General features: G+C 45.7%; 1 protein-coding gene across 1 annotated transcript in view; it reads left to right on the top strand.

The window, feature by feature from the left end:
* IL4R (interleukin 4 receptor) overlaps positions 1 to 26,804 on the top strand; it is a 378,782-nt gene that overhangs the window by 303,619 nt on the left and 48,359 nt on the right. Inside the window, exons 4-6 of the mRNA XM_063934581.1 lie at positions 5,473 to 5,642; positions 7,857 to 8,008; positions 25,658 to 25,820. Coding sequence (XP_063790651.1) covers positions 5,473 to 5,642; positions 7,857 to 8,008; positions 25,658 to 25,820 — 485 coding nt within the window. The remainder of the gene's footprint in view (positions 1 to 5,472; positions 5,643 to 7,856; positions 8,009 to 25,657; positions 25,821 to 26,804) is intronic.

Raw genomic sequence — 26,804 nt, 5'->3', positions numbered from 1 at the left:
CTTCTTGTCAGGCACACACGACGGGAGCTCTCCGGGATCGCGTGGCCGTGCTTCGGGAGGTGGTAAGTGGGTCCCGCTTGCGGGACTCGGTCTTTATCGCAATCCGGCGCGGTCAGTGGGAGGCGGGCCGCGCGCGCTGGCGGTGGACACTGTGGCAGTACAGGCGATCCCACTAGATCACCAGGGCATGGGACAGGTCAGGTTTTCTCTATAAACCGTTTTATTAGAGCCCGCAGTACCCGATGGTTTTGCCAGCAGGGGGATAGAGCTTGGACCTGAAGCCCCTCCCCCAGCCCCAATCCACTGCTGTCACTGACACCTCGTCGGATGAAAACGGCACTTACACTGACCCCACAGGTTCAAAATTAGATACGGCTGATGGGGAGGGTGGTTCACATGTGGATGTTCCTGATCTTTTGGAGGCTATTAAGTTAATTTTACAGATTACGGATGATCCTGAGCCATCCGTTCCTCCTAAGAAACCAGATAGGTTCAAGCGTCAGAAGGTGATTAAACAAGTTTTACCTCACTCTGACCACCTAATTGATATACGTCAGGAACCCTGGGAAAACCCGGGTATGAAGTTTCTGCCTTAAAAGAAGATGCTGGCTCGCTATCCCCTCGCGCCGGCCCTGTCTAAGAATTGGGAAACGCCTCCTCCAGTGGACTTACATGTGGCTAGGATGGTGGTTTCCTCAGCTCTACCGGTCACCACCGTCACGTCTCTAAAAGAGCCTACGGATAAACGTGTGGAGGGTTGTCTGAAAGTGATTTACACCCTCACGGGTGCTGCACAAAGGCCCACTATTGCAGCTACTTGGGCTGCAGAGGCCATTGAAGCATGGGCCTTGGAGATAGATGCTGAAATCTCCTCTGACCATGCTAGACAATGCTTGTCTTATATTGTCACAGCTTCTCGTTATATTAAAGAGGCGGCTTCTGATGCCGGTATCCTGGCAGCCAAGGCCTCTACTACGTCAGTCCTGGCTCGCCGGATATTGTGGCTGAGATCCTGGTCTGTGGATCTGGACTCTAGAAAAACCCTGGAGGTACTCCCTTTTAAGGGAGATATTCTGTTTGGGGAGGATTTAAATAAGATTGTGGCTGACTTGGCTACTGCCAAAACTGCCTGTCTGCCAAGTACTGCTCCTTCTGTGTCGAAGGCTAAAGGTACTTCCTTTCGCCCCTTTCGTCCTTCAGGTAAAGCAAAAGGTCAGGCGTACAACAAGCAGGCCCGCACTTCCAAACCTGGTAAGCCTAAGCCCAAAAGAGCCTGGGCAGCCCGTCAGCCAGCTTCCAAGACAGATAAGCCTGCCGCATGATGGGGCGGGCCTCCCTCTGGGGGATCCCAGGGTGGGGGCCCGGCTTCTAGGGTATACCCAGGAATGGTTGAAGACCACTTCAGATGCCTGGGTACGGGAAGTCGTCACTCGAGGTTACGCCATAGCCTTCAAAAACTGACCCCCTCATCGATTTTGCCAGACAGATGTCCTGTTGGACAAGACAAAGGCAAACACTCTACATTCGGTGGTGCAGACCCTCCTGGATACAGGAGTCGTAGTACAGGTGCCTCTTGCGCAGAGGGGCCGGGGGTACTATTCTCCGCTGTTTCTAGTCCCGAAACCGAATGGGTCCTCCCAGCCCATTCTCAACCTCAAGGCATTGAACAGGTTTGTGAAGGTTTCCAAGTTCCGGATGGGAACCCTTCGCTCTATAGTTCTGGCCTTGGAACCTGGGGACTACATGGTCTCCCTGGATATACAGGATCCTTACCTGCATATTCCTATAGCAGTGTCTCATCAGCAATACCTGAGATTTGCGATTGGCAACTGCCATTACCAGTTTCGGGCGTTAGCTTTTGGTTTAACAACGGCTCCGCGAGTCTATATAAAAGTCATGGCTGTGATGACGGTGGTACTCCGCCGTCAAGGGGTCAGGATACTGCCATATTTGGATGACTTGTTAATCCTGGCAAATTCCCCAGAACTTCTCCTGCGTCATCCAGATGTGACGGTCCGGTTTCTGCAAGCCCACGGTTGGCTCATCAACTGGAAGAAGTCATCCCTGATCCCTGCTCAGAGCATGGTGCATCTGGGAGCACTATTGGACACTCACAACCAGTGGTTGTTCCTGTCTCAGGAGAAAGTCCTGAAACTTCAGGACAGGATTCGTTGCTTCCTATCTCGTCCGCAAGTGTCGATACATTCGGCGATGCAGGTGCTGGGCCTCATGGTGTCAGCATTCGACATGGTGGAGTACGCTCAATTTCACTCTCGCCCTCTCCATAGGCTGATTCTAGCCAAGTGGGACGGCCTGCCTCACCGGATCAGGTCTCAAATGATCTCATTGACTCCGGAGGTCCGTCTGTCGCTGTTCTGGTGGCTCCGGGACCAACAACTGTGCAGGGGCCGTCCGTTCTGGATATCCGACTGGGTCCTGTTGACGATAGATGCCAGTCTAAGAGGTTGGGGCGCGGTGCTGGAGCAACACTCCCTTCAGGGGCGGTGGACCAAGGAGGAGTCCCTTCTCTCGATCAATATTCTGGAGTTGCGGGCGGTCTTCAATGCCTTGAACCTAGCCCAGCATTTAATTCAGAACCGTCCTGTTCAAGTACAGTCGGACAACGCCACCACAGTGGCTTACATAAATCATCAAGGCGGCACTCGAACTAGCAATGAAGGAAGTCTCACGGATTCTACAGTGGGCAGAACGCCATCTACCGGCCATATCGGCAATATTCATTCCGGGAGTCCTGAATTGGGAAGCGGACTTTCTCAGTTGTCAGGACGTGCATGCCGGTGAGTGGGGCCTCCATCCAGAAGTGTTTCAACTCCTAGTGGAAAGGTGGGGCCTTCCAGACGTAGATCTGATGGCGTCTCGACACAATCACAAGGTTCCGATCTTCGGAGCAAGGACAAGGGATCCTCAAGCAGCATTCATGGATGCGCTGGCAGTACCGTGGAGGTTTCGGCTGCCGTACGTGTTCCCTCCGGTGTCACTCCTGCCCAGGGTAATTCGGAAGTTCAAGCAAGAAAAAGGAATTCTGCTTCTCATAGCTTTAGCGTGGCCCAGACGGCACTGGTTCTCAGACCTGCAAGGCCTATCGTCAGAGCGTCCAATTCTACTTCCACAACGCCCAGACCTCCTCGTTCAGGGCCCCTGTGTCTACCAGGACCTAGCCTGGCTGTCTTTGACGGCGTGGCTCTTGAAGCTTCCGTCTTTAGGGCTAAAGGGTTTTCTGAGGCGGTCATTCAAACTATGTTGCGGGCCCGGAAACCGGCTTTGGATCGGATTTACTATAGGGTCTGGCATTCTTACTTTGTTTGGTGCGCATCTAACGATTATGACGCTTCCAAGTTTAGTATAGCCAAGTTGTTGGCTTTTCTTCAGCAGGGCCTGGACTTAGGCCTGCGTCTGGCCTCCCTCAAGGTTCAAATATCTGCCTTGTCGGTGTGGTTTCAGAGAAAAATTGCGACCTTACCTGATGTGCATACCTTTACTCAGGGCGTGTTGCGTATCCAACCTCCCTATGTACCGCTTGTGGCTCCTTGGAACTTGTCGGTGGTTCTGGAGGCGTTACAAGAGTCTCCGTTTGAACCTCTTGGTTCAGCTGACCTTAAGTGGCTTTCCCTTAAGGTGGTGTTTCTGCTGGCTATTGCTTCAGCTAGAAGAGTGTCGGATTTGGGTGCCTTGTCCTGTAGTTCCCCATATCTGATATTTCACCGTGACCGGGCGGTTCTAAGGACTCGTCCCGGCTATCTACCTAAGGTGGTTTCTTCGTTCCACCTTAATCAGGAGATTGTAGTTCCGGCACTTGTTTCTCCTGATCTGTCTCCCAAAGAGCGGTCTTTGGATGTGGTACGGGCTCTCCGTATCTATGTGAAGAGAACTGCTCCTATTAGGAAATCTGATTCTCTTTTTGTTGTGTTTGGGTTTCACAAACATGGCTGGCCTGCTCACAAGCAAACTCTGGCCAGATGGATTAGAATGGCGATTACACATGCTTATGTGAAGGCTGGTCTCTCTGCTCCTGATCACATTAAGGCCCATTCTACTCGGTCTGTTGGACCTTCTTGGGCGGCCCAACGTGGTGCGACCCTTGAACAATTGTGCAAGGCGGCTACGTGGTCCTCTGTGAACACGTTCATTAGGTTCTATGCCTTCGATACTGCCGCTTCCCAGGATGCTTCCTTTGGACGCCGGGTTCTTGTGCCCGCTACAGTGCGTCCCCTCCCATAAGGAACTGCTTTAGGACATCCCCATTGTCCATTCCTTGTTGAGCCCAGTGTACCCCGCAGCAGAAAACTAGTTTTATGGTAAGAACTTACCTTTGTTAAAACTCTTTCTGCGAGGTACACTGGGCTCCACAAGGCGCCCACCCTGACGCACTAAGCTTCTTTGGGTTGGTATGGCATTAGCCGCTGACACGTCTCCTGTCGTGAGAATGCGGTGTTGTGGCTACTAACCGTTGTCGTCTCTTTTCCTGCTACTGCATTGGACTGGTTAACTAAAAACTGAGATCCTGTGCAGGGAGGCGGGGTGATATAGGAGGCAGCACTGTGCATTCTGGGAACAGTCAAAGCTTTGAGCCTGTTGGTGCCTCGGATCAAGATCCTACTCTACACCCCATTGTCCATTTCTTGTGGAGCCCAGTGTACCTCGCAGAAAGAGTTTTAACAAAGGTAAGTTCTTACCATAAAACTCGTTATTCTGTATTTATGTTATGTGCTTATGCTATGATTACCAGTTGTGTATTGTACTTATGTTCTGCTGCCCTATTACTGTGACGTACCCTGTATAAAGCTGTGGAAACTTTGTGGAATCTTATAAATATCAGATAATAATAATAGTAATAATAATAATAGTGATTTTGAATAGGAAATGTATAGGTCCTATTCAAGCAATGGGCTTGGGGTAATGCCCCCATACTCCACTATTGTAATCTGACAGTGTCAGCTATTATTTTACTGAGAAGAGCCTCTGAGACCATACAGTAACTGAAAATATGTATTTATTCTATTATTAAAACTATACAAAATACAGCATATTTCCAGCTATATTAAATAGAGATGCTATGACACATTGCTGAACATCTATGATAAAAGGTACAAAGGCTAGTTTTTCCCATAGCTACCAATTATATTCCGTCATTGCTTTTCCTCCTGCTATCATTGCCCTTTTCCTTTGCACCAGTTTCATATATCCCCCCTTTCCAAGAGAGTTTATGCATGAATATACTAGAGATGAGCGGGTTCGGGTTTTACTCGGATTTACTCGGTTCTAAAAACGGCATTCTTATTGACTCACGGATGTCTCGTGTTTTGAATAGCCAATAAGATGCCGTTTTGAGAACCGAGTAAATCCAAGTAAAACTGAGTAAAACTCGGACCCGCTCATCTCTAGAATATACTGTAAGTCTGTAGGAGAGTCCACATTGCACAACAAAATTAATTACTTTCTGCTGTATTTCAGACTCTCTTACTGTATCCCAGAGAACATGCAGCTTGCCGATTCCAGATCACCTAATGAGTGTATCTGTTACATTAAAGCTGAATTCTTTGTTGCCTCGGACGAGTACAACATTCAGGTACAGCTGCATGGGACACCTATTCAAAACTTAACTGTGCTGCCACCAAAAAAAGGTAAAACTCATAAATATCTTGCTCTGCTAGTCTACTGAGAGTATTAAAACAATGTAAAAGAGGTCTGAAAGGGTGCACTGGTGTAAAGACACATAGATAAATCAAAAGATACAGTACTTCTCTTATTGTATCACTCGTTAAATTGCCGATGTATATCAAATGGATTACATGTAAAGAGAAAATATAAATGGAATATAGTGTAATATATTCAGGCAAAGTTTAATTTAAACAAAGACTTTAGTCGCAAACATATAAAAACATGATAAAACGTACAGGAAATCCTTCAATCAGTACCGTGACTCATCAATTATAGCAGTAGTCAAGGTAGAGGATTACCAGAAATCAGCGCAATATGGGCCTTTAGATGTAACTGTGGAGTAATAGGCTCCGGAACCTATCTCCTTGGTCCAAGTCACGCTTCCGTCTGGTCAGCCTGGTTCCTTTATGGTTTGGATCACACTCCTATCTCCTGCTGCCGACGCGTTTCAGGATGGTTCCCTTCATCAAGGCAGTGAGGTAGAAGTGTGACTGTAGGGCTATTTAAGCTCTGTATCTTAATCACTTCCGGGTCGAGGGTTAAATTAAATTCCTAGTCGAATTTACATCAAAACATAAAATGAATCCTTTTAAAACAATTACATTTACTAGGCCATCAACTGACTATTAGATACAATCGAGAAACAATACATTAAAACCAAAACATAAGTTGATGACCGGAAGTGCTCGTAACTCAAATTCCGGTATAAATCTCTTTTGCATGTTCTAAGTCTTTCTGGTATTAGGGAATACCACTGGTTAAAGGGGGTGCTGCTGATATCGGTGTAATAGGGCGCCACGGTCACTCTTTAAACCCTACTGCAAGTATTAAAACAATGCTTGGCAGACTAGTCAGTCACACTGGTGCACAGCCAGAGTGATCTGTAGTGCTCACAGATATGTCCTCATACATCTTCGCTGCGGTCACATCAAACAATCCCTCTTGGCATGCCAGGTTGTGTGAGAAGCTTCAAGCGTCGAGTGCCTTTTTTTGCCGAAAATCTATCTGCATGTCTATCTATTATTTTGCCTTCATACTGTAAAGTCAGGGTCGCCATCAAGGGAGTACTGCCAGGTATTGAGTCCCGGGCTTTGCCAAAAAGGGGGCTCGGGTGGCAGTGGCATGAATTATCTAGCACATCTGCAGGCAGAAGCCGCAACGCAGAGACAGGGTCAGTGACATTTTCGAATGTGGCTCCAGCCATGAGCCAATAGGAGATTGCGGTCCGGCAGCTAATCAGGAGCCACGGGCTCCTGGTCACCGGACTTTCACTAAAGAATGACATGAGATAGCCGGCGCCGTGTGTGTGCCCTGTCAGCTGCCCACATCTACTGTACATGGGAGAAGCGCTGCCAGAATGTGAGTACTTGGGGTGGAGAGCTCACACAGCTGCAGCCTCACCTATGCTTGCAGCATGATAGGGTAAGTTAAGGAAAGCTTCCTGGTTTTTACTAAAAGCTTTTTTAAAAGCTAACACAAGCAAAACCCGCCCACTAAAAGGGCTATAAACATTACTGTACTGGTGCGTGCTGCCTGCATTTAGCTCTTCTCTTTCCTACTTCTTTTCAACACTGTCACCCTCTCTCATCTATTAACCTTTTCCTGTTTCTTCCCCTTTTCCAGTCTTTTCTGTGCATTGCCTCTCACTCTTCCTTCCACTCTGGGCTTCATGCTGCACTGCTCTGCGCTTGCATCCCGTCCCACACAGGGACACCTATCCCCAGACACTCACCCGACCCCCATCTCCAATCACTACCCTACGTCTTCTCCTTGCCTAGGAAGTGCCCGCTACGGGGTCTATTTACTAAACATTGTGTGAAGATACAATCAGCTCATAACTGTCATTTTTCAAACCCAGCCTGTGACATGGCAGAAAGGAGCTGATTGGCTGGTACTTTAACTCCATCAATTTTATCGCCACACAAGGCTTAGTAAATAGACCTACATATCTCTTTTTCCACTGCCTCTCTGCCTAAGAATGCATCCCCTACATTACCCACATATTGCCAGTCCACAGTCCACCTCTGCATCCTGCCTTTCCCTTGCCGGGGGGGAACCCTGCCCATTTTGTCAGTCCCAGGCACCACAATTTCTGATGGCAGCCCTGTGTAATGTATAAATCTTGCTACTTTCCAACTTGAGGTCATGACATTATGTATTTTTACTGATTTATACAGTTAAGCCAAAAACTCCTGTAAACGTTACTATTGAACATAGTGCTGGAGAGACTGTGATAGTTCGCTGGGACAGCAGCTACACAAAAGAGGACTACTTGTTCCAGAAGCTCATTTTTGGTGTCCAAATGAGCAGCAAACAAGATCCGGAAGAGGTAACACTCATGTGCAGCAGCCTGCTCTGTCGGTAACAGGTCCAGATCAGAATCTCCCAATGTTTGCAAATGTCAGAAGATTGTAAACAGACAGTGGGTCATGTTGGGAGGTATGGATTGTGTATATTAAATTTAAACCAATGGTGTATATTAGATTTAAACTAATAGTTTAATAATGCCTGGGTACTGTTTATAGCTCCAACGAATTGAGAGACAACTATATAAAACGTTCATGTAGTGGAACAAATACAACTTAACCTTAAAATACATAGAAAAATAAAATCTAAAATGTATATTGTCACATGCAAGAACAGCAGCAGCCTTTGTACTACTTACACACTGGGACAGGACTCAGGAGGACTCTGTGTGTGTGTGTGTGTGTGTGTGTGTGTGTGTGTGTGTGTGTGTGTGTGTGTGTGTGTGTGTGTCTCTACACCCAAATGCTCTCATTAGATAATAGGTTACACAGGACCCAGACACCCAGGTGGGGAGGAAGAGAAGCTGGGACTCCTAGGTCACGTACAGTTCTCTCCCCACTCCTATCTCTCTTCTGATCAGGAGGCTCCGTCAGTATCTTATGAAACCTGATACTCTTGGGTCTCTGCCAGCACTGCATACTGTTCTGCTTGCATTCTGGCTACCTGGTTCTGTTGCTGCAAAAAAGGGAGAGCTAGTGATTTCAGGGTTCTTCCGCCCAGCCGGGGGGAGGGGGCACCTGACATGGGGGGTTCCGGAGGGAAAGTATCCCCTGCACCCCTTCCTAATCTGGCTATGCATGCAGTAAAATCGCTCAACTCTGTGAACATTGGCATTGCATGTGTCTTAGAATCAGGCCCAAAATGGGCAGGAGATTGCTGATGAAGTAATTAATTTAATAATCCAGGTTTGGTAAACATAAGTAAATATAAAACTTAAGGTAATCAATAGACTTAGTGTCTGATCTTGAAGATTATTGAGAGTGATTATCTACCTACCTCCCAGCCTGTAGCAAGACCGTGATAGGGTAATAAATCTATTCAGGTCGGATTATGAACTCTCTTCAGTCATCAGTCAGAATGCTGTTCTCCTTTAGCAACCGGTTGGAGGTCAATGAATGATAAGATGACACAAATTTATGCGTAATCGAAGCAAATCATAAGTGACCCGCTTGAGGGCCGTCATGGCTTTATTATTTATAGCTTGAACACAAAGGGTTTATGCTTGCCAATACATTTTAGCCAATCAGAATACACCATGTATGTCTTGAATACATCGATTGTCATACAATGTTAGAAGTGGCAACTAGGACAGCCTTGAAAATGGTTATTATTTCGTTTATCAGTCTTTCGGACATAAACTCAAAAGATTTCTTTCTTTATTCTTCTCAATTAGCCTTGGATATATCTGGTGTTGCTTTGTCCGTCCTGGATACATTTCCAATACATTTAATGTTGCATTTGTCTTGTACAAGTCATGCCTTAAAACAAGATTATTCAGCAAATATAGTATTCTGACCAGCTCTGCACATTTTTCTTAAGGACATATCAACTCATTTTGTGATTAACAGTAAATATCTTAATAAATGCGAAAAACGTGAATCAATATATATATATATGCTATACTGCGGAAGCTCCTACACTATCATTTCCCCTCTTTTTGATTCCACTTTTTCTACCTATTCTACAGAAGAACCTCTTGGGCATTTCTGATTGCGTTCATCTTGTTCACATGTTTACTGAACCTGCAGGAAAAATAACAATTCCAAGCAACCAGTCCTATCAATACTATGACTATTGCCAGTAGTGGGTGTAGGACAGTTTTCATTAATCCTGTAGCTGATGGGGATTTTCCTGTGAAAATATCCCACCAGTGATGCTGTAAATTATTCTTTAACTGTGTGGCCATGTGTTTCAATTCCCCAGCTTCTACTATTGTTTGCATCTGCGCATGTCTTGTAGAGTAATTAACTTCCCTTAGATGCTCTTCCAATTTTTCTGTATTGTTGATTATGTTAATGATATCTTGTATGCTTACAGTTATGTTATGGGGGGGAAGAGTTAATGGCTTAAAAGCCTGATCTAGGTAGTCAGTTTGATCCTTATAGAAAATAATAGTCTGATTTTTCCATATTAAATGAGTTACATTAAACAGGCATCCTGAAAAAGGGTTTGGTAACTGATATAGCTGACTGATCTGTTTGTCATATGTAATCATACAGACTATTTGTGGTGCCACTTCTATGAAGATGTCATCATTTTCTGTAGTTTTAGTTTAAGGTCAAAGTTCAGATGTCCCCCCTCCCACTCGCCTGGGGCTGGTAAGGCACATGGAAGGCCTGCTGTACCCCCAAATCTTTCATTATATGCTGCATGACTTCTCCCGTGAAATGTGTACCTCTATCTGATTCTATAACCTCAGGTATCCCAAATCTACATACTACTTCTGCTATCAGTTTCTTTGCAGTGGTTTTTGCTGTGGCTTTGCTTACTGGCCAGGCTTCGGCCCAGTGACTAAACATGTCCGTTGCTACTAGTACATATTCATATGGACTTCTTCGTCGCCACTGTATATAGTCAATTTGTAGTCTTTCAAATGGGTAAGAGGCTTTGGGTATAGTTCCTAGAGGTGTCTTGGTTCTTTGTCCTGGATTGCTGATTCCACAGATCCAGCATCCTGCTACAAAGTTTGTTGCAGCTTTATTGAAGCCTGGAGCTATCCAATGCTCTTGTACTCTATTCACCATGGCTTCCTTTGAATGGTGCACTTGTCCATGAGCTACTTGTAACATAGGTGGAAATAGAGCTGCTGGTAGACAGTACTTCAATTCTCTTGACTTCCAAAGTCCATGTTCATCTTCTTCTGCCCCCAATCGTCTCCATTTCTCCTTTTCTCCTTGTGATGCTTGTTGTTGAATTTTGATCAGCTCCTGTTCACTAGGCATTTGCTTCACGTCTTGAGCTACTAAGACTTGCTCAAGTTCTTTTGATTGTAAGGCAATTCTCTTGGCTTCTGCATCTGCAAATGCATTTCCTTTAGCTTCCATGGTTTGGCTCTTAGTATGTGCTTGTACCTTGATTATTCCAATTCTTTTAGGTAGTTCCAATGCTCTGAAGAGTTCCATAATCAAACTGGCATGTTTGATGGGTTTTCCGTTTGCACTTTTGAAGTCCCTACTTTTCCATATAACAGCGTAATCTTGGGACTAGATGTTAGCTGTCATGTTTTCAGCATGTATGCAGGCTTTGGTCATTGCTATGAGTTCTGCTTCTTGTGCTGACATACTTGGTAGCAATGCTCCAGAGTCTATGACTTCAGTTTCAGTTGTTACTGCATATCCTGTCTTTGGGGATCCATTATCATAATATCTTGATCCATCGACGAACAGGTTCATGTCTGGATTGTCCAATGGTGTATCTTGGACATTAGGGAGAGGTAAAGTCTCTAATTCCATGAGGGCTAAGCAATCGTGTGGAGATGATTGTGTTGTATTCTCTGCGTCTGTAGCTGCAATTTCCTCTTCATCTGACGATTCACCATCATTACCATCTTCCCCTGTCCTCCCCTCTTTTGAATCGTTGATGGGAAGGAGTGTGGCTGGGTTTAGTACAGTGCATCTTGTGATGGTGACATGGGAGGCGCTGAACAGTGCTACTTCATATTTGGTAAGTCTGGCTGCAGAAAGATGCTTAGTTTTTGCTTGACTTAATATTCTTGTTACAGCGTGAGGTACTTGTATACACAGTGGATGATCAAGCAATCCCAATGCTGGGGCTGTTATTATGGTTTGCTTTAGTTGTCTTACTGCTTCTTCAATGGTGTCCCTGTTTTCTGCTGACGCCTCCTTTTTAATGTTCTTGGGGTTTTTGCTTGAGTTATTGCCTTTGTTCTTTTATCAGTAAGATGCCTTGTTTCTTGAGATATGCAGTGTCCTAAGAAGACAACTTTTTTCTGTACTAGCTGAAGCTTGTCTTTTGACACTCTGCAATCTTCTTCTGCCAAAAAGATGAGTAGTGATACTGTTTCCTTTTTGCACTTCTCTTCTGTCTGTGCAGCAATAAGCAGATCATCGACATATTGAACTAACTGGGTGTCTGTAAAGTGTGGTCTCCATTTCTGCAGGATTAATGCCATTGCCTCTGAGAAATCTGATGGACTAGTGGCTCCCCCTTGGGGTAATTGTGTCCCACCATATTGTTTACCTTCGTGAGTGAATATTAGAAACTTCTGGCTTTCCCATTCATCAGTAGATAATCTGATTTTCCCTCCTTTTGAATCTTGAGATTCAACACCTTTATTGATTAATGTTGGAAAAGGGTTGCTGCGTTGAGGGTAATACATCTTCTGATGGTTACTTGTCACATTTTGGCAGTGCTACTTCATACATGGTCAGCCTTGCCACTGACAGGTGTTTGGTTCTTGCTTGTTGAAGCTTCTCTGTACCTGCATGTGGACCCTGGATGATAAGTTCATGATTCAGCACTATGCCTGTGCTCTTGTCCTCTTCTAGGACTTCTGATTCATCACTGTGTCTGTGCTCTTATACTCTTCTAGGGCTGTTGCTGCTATCACTGCTCTGGTGCCGGTAGGTGCTCTTTGATTACCGCTGTCAAGCTTGCTTAAGTTGTAGGCCACTGGTCTTCACCTCAGTCCATGATTTTGCATAAGGACTTCTATGTATGGCCTCCTTCTTTAATAGTCAGGTAGTTCTAGGGCTTGAGATGAGGCAACTGCTGTTTCCAACTGTTCAATAGCCTAATTCATCTGTTGCTGTATGTAGGATGCGGACCTTCCTCCCTTTCAGTGTTGTCATACAATGCTTGCATGTAGACTGGTGCTAGAGGTATCCGTGTTCTGTAGTGTCCTACTAGGCCCAGGAATGATCATCTGACTTGCTTGACACTAGTTGGCATCTTAGCTTGCAGTCTGAATCTTTTCCTTTTCACTTTTGTTAGATGTCTGGTACCTTGAGTGTCCTAGGAAGATTAACTCTTGCTTGACTAGCTGCAATTTCTCCTTCTGAGGCTCTGCAGTCTTGGTCTTTCAGAAACTTCACTAAGGACACTGCCCCTTCTTGGTGCACTTTTAGTAGTGGTGGCAATCAGCAGTTCATTCACATCCTGTATTTAGCTGTGTGTTTTGTGGATATATCACTTGGTGATATAGCCCCTCCACAGGGCTATTCCGGTCCAGTAGTATTGCTTCCTTTCTTCTACAACTGGTACTGCGGGAATGAGCCAATACTGAACTTCTGTTTTAACTTGCTTCTAAATGGCTTTTTGTTCTTTCCTTTGATAAGTTGCTGGAAAGTTAAACTTCTGCTGGTGTGTACTGTATTCTCCTTGGATAAGCTTTAGTACATTGTGCTTCAGCAAAGTCACTGGACATGTACTCCAAGGTCAAGAATTGGGCTGGTATTGGTGACTGCATTTCTCTCATCTCCTGTCCCTTTAAGAATTTCTGATATCACCAGTTCTTGTGGTATCTCCCTCTGCTGTCTTCTGCGTGTGCTGGCTCCAGTATTCATTAGGCACAGACGTATTTCTCCAGTGGGCAAGGTGACTGTAATCATACCTTCTGCTGTTTCCTCTGGAGACATTATGTTCACTGGGGAGTACCTAAAGAAGCTTGTACTTCATATTGGCAGAAGAAGCATCATTCATTTGTCTTCTGGAACTTTTTCTGTCTTGTTCCTTATTATTTGCTTTAAACCCCGGAGCTTCTGTTGCTTTAAATCATGGCATTATCTCTGTAATCTTGCCAGGTAGTACTGACCACTTGTCAGATGTCTTTCTTTGTCCTTCTTAAAGCAGACTTCCTTTAGTCTCCAAACTTTCATGCAACTTTCATATTGTTTCTCAACTTTTCATTTTTTTTTCCAATCACCTCTCTTTATGATTCATTCATTATTCTTCATACTTTGTTCTTTCTTTACTTGCATATTCTTTCTCACTGCTGCTGGCATGTCATTTTCTTAGTCCAAGTCCACCCAGGCTGGTGTTTAACATAATGATGTTTATGCTGGGAGTTGTTGTTCCTCTTTGTCTTACTTTTCCTGTGAGAGATAGTCTTGTATAGCAGCTTGTATTTCAGGTTACATCTTTGCTTTCTTGCAAGGGTAGGGCTTAACCTCCCAATCCATTCGTTGCAATGGCTTGATCTGTAAGTAAACGCAGAGGAATCTGGTTGTGCATAAAAACAGCTCTTGAAACCCTTGGGTCTCCTGTGGGTAAAGTCACTTTTATCGAACTGCCAGTGGTGACTGAGTACACTGTTGCCGACACAGGAGTTGCACACTTTCATATTCTATCATCTTGTGTGTCGTATAGTGACTTTATCATAGTAAGTTCTGATGGACTCAGTCTTCTCCTGTTTCAAGTCTGGGGCTGCTGGTGCCCTGAGTGTCTGTGCATGACACCATCTCTTAAGTCTTGTCATGTACATCTTTCCACTTTCAAACGTTGTTCTATTTTCCTGTTCTTCTCTTTTCAATTTCACTGTTAGTGAGCTTGCAGATGATTCAATTCTGGTCATACTAGGGGTACCTGGGTGTGCATGCATGTCTGGGTATATGGGTGGGGTATAGTGTGGAGGTGCTGTTGCTGGACTAGGTCTCAGTGGTCATTATTTCACTTGGTACCTCTTGCTGCTTTAAAATTGTTCGGCTTGCTCCCGAATCTATAATGCATTGATATTGGTGACCTGTTGGCAGTACAAGGGTCACTTGATCATTTTCTTGTTCAGATGGTGTTTTGGCAGGGAGGTACCTCGGGAAGCCACTTCTTCATGCTGTAGGTTTTTCTTGCTGGTTTTCACACCATTCTTTGTATTTCTTGCAATTCTTTTTAAAATGTCCTTCTCGCTTGCAGAAATAACATTTTCTGTTATCTTGCTTGGTTCCTTCTTTTGAATTTCTTTCGGTGGCCCCTTGTGTTGGGCTTCTGTTTTTCCACTTGCTTTGTTCCTGGACAACGTGAACTGTTACCTTCGGTATGGCATTCTTTTCTTTGGCTTTTCTTATTTTTTAATTTTCTCTTTCTTGTGCTACAGTGATCCAGATGGATGCTTGATCTCTACAATTATGCTTAATTATCCAACTCTTGTTACAGGAGGCAAATTTTTCCCATTTCTCTAAGTCTGGTGTCCCTTCTGACGGAAAACCTGCTCTTTTAAAAATTTTACTTATTCCTTTCAAAGCTTTCCTCCCCTCCCTGTTACTAACAATATCCACGGGTTTGTCGGGCCCTGACATCTTTACAGACCGCGCTCCCATGCCTGGGTGAACGTGCGCGGAACCCCTCCTGATGTGGTATTTTAGTAACTCCTTATGAGGGACTTAAAATCTCCTTTTAAAGCTTTGCTTCCCTCCTTGTTATTAACAATATCCACGGGTTTGAACCCATCCTGATGTGGTATTTTAATAACTCCTTATGAGGGAATTAAAATCTCCTGTTAAAGAATCTCTAAAAGAGCTTCTTCAATCCGTCTGTGGACAAATGACTGGGGTTGTAGTGTTGCCCCTTCCTCCCTGTGTTGGTGGAGAATTTGTTAGTACTGCTCCCCAAGTGAGACCTGCATAATAGATTATTTCTTCTGGATCACTGAGATGCGTCCCTAATATTATTGTTAAGTTACTCCAAGGGTCTATCCCCCTGCCTATATGGACTCCTGCTTGTATCAGTATCCCTGTTGTAGTTTAATGCTTGTTTCTCTTCAGAAAGTAACAGCTAACACCGGGAATGCTTGGATGTGAGAAATACCTATCAGTGTGTGTAGGAGAATCTAGTTTCATTATTCAGCAGACAACCCGACTCCCCCCCACCTTTTCAAAAGCATATTGACAGAGTACATATAACAGTGCAAGGATACAAAAACAAAGATGACAGTAAATCCTATATCTGTTATCTGCGTGCACGGCAGCTGTTTGAGACTGCACGGCACATGGGTCTTAGACCTGGAATTATGTGGTTCCTAGGCCAATAGGTTATGATGTTAAATCAATCATTCTTAATGTAATGTTCCAACAATTCTCTTTTTAAAATGACACCCTTTTGTACAATAAAATTCATCATCATTTTCCACATAACCAAATGAGACTGCAGTGCTTGTAATTGCCAGCAATCTTGGTGCTACAGACCCTTTGTATTTTCTTAACACAACAACACAGGTACAAGATTTGCATATACCTCTTTGGTTATTTATCAATTCAAACTGGTTATCAGCATTAGAACATATCTTGACCATGCGCCACCTTTATAAAATGGCTCTATTTTCTTAATAAACATGCATTAGTACTTGCACAATTTAAAAGTTTTCTGCATACTTGATTAATTCCCCCTGTGCACTTGTGACAAATTATCTGAAATTATTTACTCACAATTCAACAATATAACATAATTCAACAATATAACACAATTCAACAATATAACATACATGTATGGTACCTTAAAAAAAAAATTCTTCTGACTGACGCTGGGCTCTTTAAGATATCCTCTGACCTTCCCGACTGGACTCTCCCCTTGATTTACACAGGAAGCGCTGAGTTCAAGTGAGCAGGTAGAAATCTACACAATAAATCTCACTTACCGGTTTTTTTTGTTATCAGCGGTTCCTGAAAGATCAGAGGATTTATTGCCAGTGGAGGAGATGCTGGAATACCCCGGACGATGCTCCCAAATGATAGGGTATATTAATCTATTCAGGTCGGATTATGAACTCTCTTCAGTCATCAGTCAGAATGCTGTTCTCCTTTAGCAACCGGTTGGAGGTCAATGAATGATAAGATGACACAAATTTATGCGTAATCGAAGCAAATCATAAGTGACCCGCTTGAGGGCCGTCATGGCTTAATTATTTATAGATTGAACACAAAGGGTTTATGCTTGCCAATACATTTTAGCCAATCAGAATACACCATGTATGTCTTGAATACATCGATTGTCATACAATGTTAGAAGTGGCAACTAGGACAGCCTTGAAAATGGTTATTATTTCGTTTATCAGTCTTTTGGACATAAACTCAAAAGATTTCTTTCTTTATTCTTCTCAATTAGCCTTGGATATATCTGGTGTTGCTTTGTCCGTCCTGGATACATTTCCAATACATTTAATGTTGCATTTGTCTTGTACAAGTCATGCCTTAAAACAAGATTATTCAGCAAATATAGTATTCTGACCAGCTCTGCACATTTTTCTTAAGGACATATCAACTCATTTTGTGATTAACAGTAAATATCTTAATAAATGCGAAAAACGTGAATCAATATATATATATATGCTATACTGCGGAAGCTCCTACACTATCAACCGTGAATGGCTGCCAGCATGCTGATTGGTGGATGGCTGCAGCTATCCTCAAATCAGAGTGCTAAGAGCCTTTCACTGTATGGGAGCATGTGTGGAGACAGTAAAGGAGCGCGGAAGGGTCATGTTATGATTTTTTATTTTTTACTCTAACGTCCTAGTGAATGCTGGGCACTCCGTAAGGACCATGGGGAATAGACGGGCTCCGCAGGAGACTGGGCACTCTAATAAAGATTTAGTACTACTGGTGTGCACTGGCTCCTCCCTCTATGCCCCTCCTCCAGATGTCAGTTAGAATCTGTGCCCGGACAGAGTGTCAAAGTCAGAAAAATATCACGCTGCATGTTGCCATATATTCACCTCATGTGCGTGCCTGCTGCACGTGCACATTCTCTCCCGTGCGTACGGATACTCGCAGCCGCGTGATGGCGCCTCGGCCATGCGCTCGAGCGCGTGGTATGTGCATTTACGGTAGAGTTTGTGTGCGTCTAGCAGGCGACTCAATCGTTAAATAATAACACCAAATAGTATGTTTTATAGATAATGTTCCCCTTAATAATGACTGTAAGTTTGTTTAATGTAAATGGTCGCTGGACAGGGGAATTCCTCTTTGTATGGTACGAAGGGTCAGACAGGGTTTGAGCAGCTGTGTCTGGTACCTAACTAAAGAACATTTTATTAGAAACAATCCGGTGCTGGTTAGGTAAAGATTAATCGCTCCTGCGTATAGATATGGCCATTAGTATTTTCTGGACGTTTACTATATTTGCGATTCATTACCCATGCGGCGGGAATCTTCAGATTCCCTCCCACCTGAGCAGTTTGATATAGTCACAGCCCACCTGTTCAAACTAACCTATGACCTTTTATTATGATGCGAGGAGACATTCCTGTGTCCAATGAACAATGAGATTATAGGTCCCTTTGTAGTATACTGTATGCAGTGTATATAAGATCAGCCAGCCTGGACAGCAGTCTCTCTCACTCCACAAACGGTTTTCATATTGACTAACTTGGAGCTGGTACCAGGACTAGCGCAGCGATCGTTCCCAGTGTGTGTAAGTAATTCTCTGTAATCATCTCGCTCTTTGCTTGTATTGGCCATATTATCTCTCTCTCTGTTATAGTATAAGATTGTAAAGTTATTGTATATTTTTGTCTAGATATTCTGTTAGAATGATATGGTAGTTTGTAGTGTATGACTTGTGAACTGTTTTACCTTTTTCGATATAACTTAAAAGCTTGTTAGTAAAGGTGTTTGAACCTTAGCACGGTATCGTGTGTTCATTACATTGCAGTGGGTAATAGGAGCGTCTCGATCGCTCAAACAGCTTTAGTATTAACAAGGTTAAGCAGCGTTATATCGCTACAGTGTTTCAGTACAAGGTTTACAGTATAAGAGTATCCTTTCTGTGTGTTACATTCAAGGTTTACTGATTGTCATCTTGTGAGCGTCTGCGCCGCTCGTGATCTCCTCGTGGTCTCGAGCGTCCGCTACGCTGGTAGCGTAGCATTACGGTAGTCGCTCGCCTATAGCGTGCTTGACACCAAGCGTAAGCTGTGAGCGAGCGTGCCGCATGTGCGTCTCGATCACGGCCGAGCGTATGCTACGCTGAGTGCGTACCCTTACGGTACCCCATACGCCAATTGCGTATTAAGTCTCTTACCCATATAGTGAAGGTTATAAGGTAATTAAAATCAGCATTATCACAGAGCTGGGTGCATTTTAGTGAGCTCCCCTGAGCTTGCTAATAAGAAAGTATTTTAGTTAGATTTTTTTATTTTCAGAGAGTTTCTGCTGGCAACAGACTCTCTGCTACGTGGGACTGAGGGGAGAGAAGCAAGCTAACTGCGGCTAGGTTGCGCTTCTTAGGCTACTGGACACCATTATCTCCAGAGGGATCGAACACAGGACCTGACCTTGTCGTCCGTTCCCGGAGCCGCGCCGCCGTCCCCCTCGCAGAGCCAGAAGTCAGAAGCCGGCGGGTTGAAGAAAGAAGACGTCAAAATCGGCGGCAGAAGACTCCTGTCTTCATATGAGGTAGCGCACAGCACTGCAGCTGTGCGCCATTGCACCCACACTAACCCACACACTCCGGTCACTGTAGGGTGCAGGGCGCAGGGGGGGGGGGGGGGCGCCCTGGGCAGCAATTAGATACCTCCTGGCAAAAGCAGCATATATACAGTTGGACACTGTTATATGCATGAGCGCCCGCCATTAATTTTACACAAAATCGCAGGACAGAAGCCCGCCGCTGAGGGGGCGGGGCCTTCTTCCTCAGCACTCACCAGCGCCATTTTCTCTCCACAGCTCCGCTGAGAGGAAGCTCCCCAGCTCTCCCCTGCAGACTCACGGTAGAAAGAGGGTAAAAAGAGAGGGGGGGCACATAAATTTAGCGCATTTAATATATATACAGCAGCTACTGGGTAAACACTAAGTTACTGTGTGATTCCTGGGTCATATAGCGCTGGGGTGTGTGCTGGCATACTCTCTCTCTGTCTCTCCAAAAGGCCTTGTGGGGGTCCTGTCCTCATATAGAGCATCCCCTGTGTGTGTGGTGTGTCGGTACGTGTGTGTCGGCATGTTTGACGAAGAGGGCTATGTGGAGGCAGAGCAAGTACAGATGAATGGGGTGTCTCCGCCGACGGCGCCGACACCTGATTGGATAGATATGTGGAAGGTGTTAAATGATAATGTAAACTCCTTACATAAAAGGTTGGATAAAGCTGATGCCTTGGGACAGTCGGGGTCTCAGCCCATGCCTGATCCTACAGTGCAGAGGCCGTCAGGGTCTCAGAAGCGCCCACTATCCAAAATGGTTTACACAGATATCGACACGGATTCTGACTCCAGTGTCGATGACGATGATGCAAAATTGCAGCCTAAAATGGCTAAAGCCATCCGCTACATGATTATAGCAATGAAGGATGTATTGCACATATCAGAGGTAAACCCTGTCCCTGACAAAAGGGTGTATATGTATGGGGAGAAAAAGCAAGAGGTGACTTTTCCCCCTTCACATGAGTTAAATGAATTATGTGAAAAAGCGTGAGATTCCCCCGATAAGAAAGTGCTGATTTCCAAAAGGTTACTTATGGCGTACCCTTTCCCGCCAATGGACAGGATGCGCTGGGAATCCTCCCCTAGGGTAGATAAAGCTCTGACACGCTTATCTAAAAAGGTGGCCCTGCCGTCACAGGATACGGCCGCCCTAAAGGATCCTGCAGATAGGAAGCAGGAAAGTATCCTGAAATCTGTTTATGCACACTCAGGTACTATACTGAGGCCGGCAATTGCGTCGGCCTGGATGTGTAGTGCTGTAGCAGCATGGACAGATAATCTGTCTGAGGAAATGGATACCTTAGACAAGGATACCATTTTACTGACCCTGGGGCATATAAAAGACGCTGTAGTATATATGAGGGATGCCCAGAGGGACATTTGCCTACTGGGCTCTAGAATAAATGCAATGTCAATTTCTGCCAGAAGGGTCCTGTGGACTCGGCAATGGACAGGTGATGCCGACTCCAAAAAGCACATGGAGGTGTTACCTTACAAGGGTGAGGAATTGTTTGGGGACGGTCTCTCGGACCTAGTTTCCACAGCTACGGCTGGGAAGTCAAACTTTTTGCCATATATTCCCTCACAGCCTAAGAAAGCACCGTATTACCAAATGCAGTCCTTTCGATCACAGAGAAGCAAGAAGGTCAGAGGTGCATCCTTTCTTGCCAGAGGCAGGGGTAGAGGAAAGAAGCTGCACCATACAGCTAGTTCCCAGGAAAGAAAGTCCTCCCCGGCTTCCACTAAATCCACCGCATGACGCTGAGGCTCCACAGGAGCCAGGAGCGGTGGGAGCGCGTCTCTGAAATTTCAGCCACCAGTGGGTTCGCTCACAGGTGGATCCCTGGGCTGTACAGATTGTGTCTCAGGGATACAAGCTGGAATTCGAAGTGATGCCCCCTCACCGTTACCTCAAATCGGCCCTGCCAGCTTCCCCCATAGAAAGGGAAGTAGTGTTAGCGGCAATTCACAAGTTATATCTCCAGCAGGTGGTGGTAAAGGTTCCCCTCCTTCAACAAGGAAGAGGATACTATTCCACAATGTTTGTGGTACCGAAACCGGACGGTTCGGTCAGACCCATATTGAATTTAAAATCCCTGAACATTTATCTGAAAAGATTCAAGTTCAAAATGGAATCGCTCAGAGTGGTCATTGCAAGCCTGGAAGAGGGGGATTTTATGGTGTCTCTGGACATCAAGGATGCTTACTTGAATGTCCCCATTTATCCACCTCATCAGGAGTACCTCAGATTTGTGGTACAGGACTGTCATTACCAATTCCAGACGTTGCCGTTTGGGCTCTCCACGGCACCGAGAATATTTACCAAGGTAATGGCAGAAATGATGGTGCTCCTTCGAAAGCAAGGAGTCACAATTATCCCATACTTGGACGATCTCCTCATAAAGGCGAGGTCCAGAGAACAGTTGCTAATCAGCGTAGCACACTCTCAGGAAGTGTTGCAACAGCACGGCTGGATTCTGAATATTCCAAAGTCGCAGCTGATTCCAACGACGCGTCTGCCTTTTCTGGGCATGATTCTGGACACGGACCAGAAGAAGGTGTTTCTCCCGGCGGAGAAGGCTCAAGAGCTCGTGACTCTAGTCAGAGACCTCTTGAAACCGAAACAGGTGTCGGTGCATCGCTGCACGCGAGTCCTGGGAAAGATGGTGGCATCATACGAAGCCATTCCCTTCGGCAGGTTCCATGCGAGGATCTTTCAGTGGGATCTATTGGACAAGTGGTCCGGATCGCATCTTCAGATGCATCGGCTGATCACCCTGTCCCCGAGGGCCAGGGTGTCTCTTCTGTGGTGGCTGCAGAGTGCTCACCTTCTCGAGGGCCGCAGGTTCGGTATACAGGACTGGGTCCTGGTGACCACGGATGCGAGCCTCCGAGGATGGGGGGCAGTCACTCAGGGAAGAAACTTCCAAGGGTTGTGTACAAGTCAGGAGGCTTGTCTGCACATAAATATCCTGGAACTAAGGGCCATATACTACGCCCTGAGTCAAGCGGAGCCTCTGCTTCGCGACCAACCGGTGCTGATTCAGTCAGACAACATCACCGCAGTGGCTCATGTAAACCGCCAGGGCGGCACAAGAAGCAGAGTGGCGATGGCAGAAGCCACCAGGATTCTTCGTTGGGCGGAGAATCACGTGCAAGCACTGTCAGCAGTGTTCATTCCGGGAGTGGACAACTGGGAAGCAGACTTCCTCAGCAGGCACGACCTCCACCCGGGAGAGTGGGGACTTCATCACGAAGTCTTCACTCAGAATACAAATCGAAGGGAACTGACACAGGTGGACATGATGTCGTCCCGTCTCAACAAAAAGCTACAAAGGTATTGCGCCAGGTCAAGAGACCCTCAGGCGATAGCTGTGGACGCCCTGGTAACACTGTGGGTGTTCCAGTCGGTCTATGTGTTTCCTCCTCTTCCTCTCATACCCAAGGTGCTGAGAATCGTAAGAAAAAGAGGAGTGAGAACAATACTCATTGTTCCGGATTGGCCAAGAAGGACTTGGTACCCGGAACTGCAAGAAATGCTCACAGAGGACCCATGGCCTCTGCCTCTCAGACAGGACCTGTTGCCACAGGGGCCCTGTCTGTTCCAAGACTTACCACGGCTGCGTTTGACGGCATGGCGGTTGAACGCAGGATCCTACCGGAAAAAGGCATTCCGGATGAAGTTATTCCTACGCTGATAAAGGCTAGGAAGGACGTGACAGCGAAACACTATCACCGTATATGGCGAAAATATGTTGCCTGGTGTGAGGCCAGGAAGGCCCCTACAGAGGAATTCCAGCTGGGCCGGTTCCTGCACTTCCTACAGTCTGGAGTGACTATGGGCCTGAAGTTGGGGTCCATAAATGTCCAGATTTCGGCCCTATCCATTTTCTTTAAAAAGGAACTGGCTTCTCTTCCTGAAGTTCAGACGTTTGTTAAGGGAGTGCTGCATATTCAGCCCCCTTTTGTGCCACCAGTGGCACCTTGGGATCTCAACGTGGTGTTGGGTTTCCTGAAATCCCACTGGTTTGAGCCACTTAAAACCGTGGAGCTAAAGTATCTCACGTGGAAGGTGGTCATGCTATTGGCCTTAGCTTCGGCTAGGCGTGTGTCAGAATTGGCGGCTTTGTCATGTAAAAGCCCCTATCTAGTTTTCCATATGGACAGGGCAGAATTACGGACTCGTCCGCAATTTCTGCCGAAGGTGGTGTCATCTTTTCATTTGAACCAACCTATTGTGGTGCCTGCGGCTACTCGTGACTTGGAGGATTCCAAGTTGCTTGATGTAGTCAGGGCTTTGAAGATCTATGTAGCCAGGACGGCTGGAGTCAGGAAGACTGACTCGCTGTTTATCCTGTATGCATCCAACAAGCTGGGTGCTCCTGCTTCAAAGCAAACTATTGCTCGCTGGATCTGTAGCACGATTCAGCAGGCTCATTCTGCGGCTGGATTGCCGCATCCAAAATCAGTGAAAGCCCATTCCACAAGGAAAGTGGGCTCTTCTTGGGCGCTGCTCGAGGAGTCTCGGCATTACAGCTTTGCCGAGCAGCTACTTGGTCGGGTTCAAACACATTTGCTAAGTTCTACAAGTTTGATACACTGGCTGAGAAGGACCTTGTGTTTGCCCATTCGGTGCTGCAGAGTCATCCGCACTCTCCCGCCCCTTTGGGAGCTTTGGTATAATCCCCATGGTCCTTACGGAGACCCCAGCATCCACTAGGACGTTAGAGAAAATAAGATTTTACTCACCGGTAAATCTATTTCTTGTAGTCCGTAGTGGATGCTGGGCGCCCGTCCCAAGTGCGGACTTTCTGCAATACATGTATATAGTTATTGCTTAATAAAGGGTTACGTTATGTTGGCATCCATTGTTGATGCTCTGTTATTGTTCATACTTTTGACTGGGTAAGTTTATCACAAGTTATACGGTGTGATTGGTGTGGCTGGTATGAGTCTTACCCTGGATTCCAAAATCCTTTCCTTGTACAGGTTGAGTATCCCATATCCATATATTCCGAAATACGGAATATTCCGAAATACGGAATTTTTTTGACGGAGAGTGAGACAGTGAAACTTTGTTTTCTGATGGCTCGATGTACACAAACTTTGTTTAATAGACAGAGTTATTAAAATTATTGTATTAAATGACCTCCAGGCTGTGTCTATAAGGTGTATATGAAACATAAATGAATTGTGTGAATGTAGACACTTTGTTTAATGCACAAAGTTATTAAAAATAATGGCTAAAATGACCTTCAGGCTGTGTGTATAAGGTGTATATGAAACATAAATGCATTCTGTGCTTAGACTTGGATCCCATCGCCATGATATCTCATTGTGGTATGCAATTATTCCAAAATACGGAAAAATCCGATATCCAAAATGCCTCTGGTCCCAAGCATTTTGGATAAGGGAGACTCAACCTGTAATGTCAGCTCTTCCGGGCACAGTTTCCTTAACTGAGGTCTGGAGGAGGCGCATAGAGGGAGGAGCCAGTGCACACCAGTAGTACTAAATCTTTCTTAGAGTGCCCAGTCTCCTGCGGAGCCCGTCTATTCCCCATGGTCCTTACGGAGTCCCCAGCATCCACTACGGACTACGAGAAATAGATTTACCGGTGAGTAAAATCTTATTTTTTATTGGTTCCCAAGAATAGGTGTGTAGTGGCCCCAGTGCATTGCTTTGCCCAGGGCCTACATTTCTGACAAGATGGCCCTGGTGTAGACCTTAGTAGTGTACTTGCTGATCCTGTATTAAATCCCAAGAACTGCCCAGTTTGTAATTGATGCTGTGATTGGTGAATGGACTGTGCTTTCCCCAGTCAGATTGCTATGATGACAGCTTTCTTGCACAGCAGCTGTTTTAACACTATGATGTGACTGGGATCTAGCTAAAAAAAAATACATATATCTGGATAAAGCAGGAAATACTTACTGCGCCCGCCCCGCAAATGGCCTGGACACACCTACGTTGTGAGAACCACGTCCCCCCCAACGCAGCTGCGACGCCCCTTAAACACAGCGTTGATGCCCCCTCCCGCGCCGCAAATGCCTATGTCTGTCAATCAGGCAGAGGCGTTCGCACAAGTGAGATGCTGCCACACCGTGTGTACACGCGCTGTGCGGCTGCTGGGCATGTGCACACTTCACAGGGCTTCAGCATGCGAACGCTGCCACAGCAGCTTTCCATGCTGGATTAGGCCCTCAGTTTGGGAACACTGCTTCATGAAAAGGGAGTAATAATTATTAGTTATTGTATTTATACTTATTGTAAAACAATAAAAAAATTATTTTGACTAACTTTAACAGGTAAAAACGAATACACTGGACCAAGTGGAATCCTACTCTGTCATAAAAAAAAGACTTCTGAGGCGAGGACACGACTACGCAATACAGGTCAAATCAAAGCCAAACAGTAATTACTATGACGGCATCTGGAGTGACTGGAGTTCTGAGGCTGAGTGGCACAATGGTAAGAGTCCAAATTCCCTTCCCTACTTATCATTTATTACTGCTCATACCAGCACAGAATAAGTCACTGGGAGAGAACAAGTAAGCAGGGCCAGATTAATAATGCAGATTAATAATGAGGCGGATGGGACTACAGCTCCAGTCCTCCACATAAAAACAGACCCAGCCTCATGACTGCATGTTGATGACCAGCCACCGGCTGGCCTCAGGTTCGGCCATAGGACCTCATTCAGCTTGGATCGCTATTGAGACAGAAAGTGCGATTTTCTCAATCCTGCTTCTGATAAAAAACGCATGTGAAGAGCCGCCAAGAAAGGAAACAGACACCCACTGATGCATTTGCAAATCTGCGTATGCAGTCGCATAATTATGATGCTTACGCAGAAATTAAGGAAAGTTGTGGTTGATCCAGGGCTACCCAGAATACTGAGAATGCGGGGGCACCGGCGCCATGTTTTTGGTCGCAATCCTTTGCAACTGACGGCAGATACACCCCCCGAAAATGTCCGTGATCCATGTAACTTCCCACAAACAGACACTTCCTGGCAATCGCTATGCGATCGCACCTTGCTGGGCCTGCGATCGCATTGCAGCTCTGACGCATGTGCAATGCATATGCAGCACACGCGCAGTCATCCGATAATCGGCCGATTTGCGATTTTGCTAAATTGCTACTTTTCCATATTTAGGGAGATCTTGAGGCTGAGTGTAGGGGTGTGCACGCCCACATGTCACTGGCCACACCCACACAGCACTGGTCACACCCACACAGCACTGGTCACAGCTGTTATGCAATAGGTCCTTGATCATTTACAGACATGTGGGTGTGACCAATGACGTGTGGTCCTGCACACCCCTACACCCCAAGGAGAAGCCTGGAGAGAAGCTGTAGCTACCACTTCGAGGGGCAGGGCCATGGTCTCCCCGTCACTAGGCCTCGCGCCTTTGCCTAAAATCACGGGTCCATTGCCAATGGGTGGTTAAA

The sequence above is a fragment of the Pseudophryne corroboree genome, chromosome 7, assembly GCF_028390025.1.
Source record: "Pseudophryne corroboree isolate aPseCor3 chromosome 7, aPseCor3.hap2, whole genome shotgun sequence".
NCBI lineage: Eukaryota > Metazoa > Chordata > Amphibia > Anura > Myobatrachidae > Pseudophryne > Pseudophryne corroboree.
The sequence above is the reverse complement of the archived record's forward strand: the minus strand, read 5'-3'. Positions and strand labels throughout refer to the sequence as shown.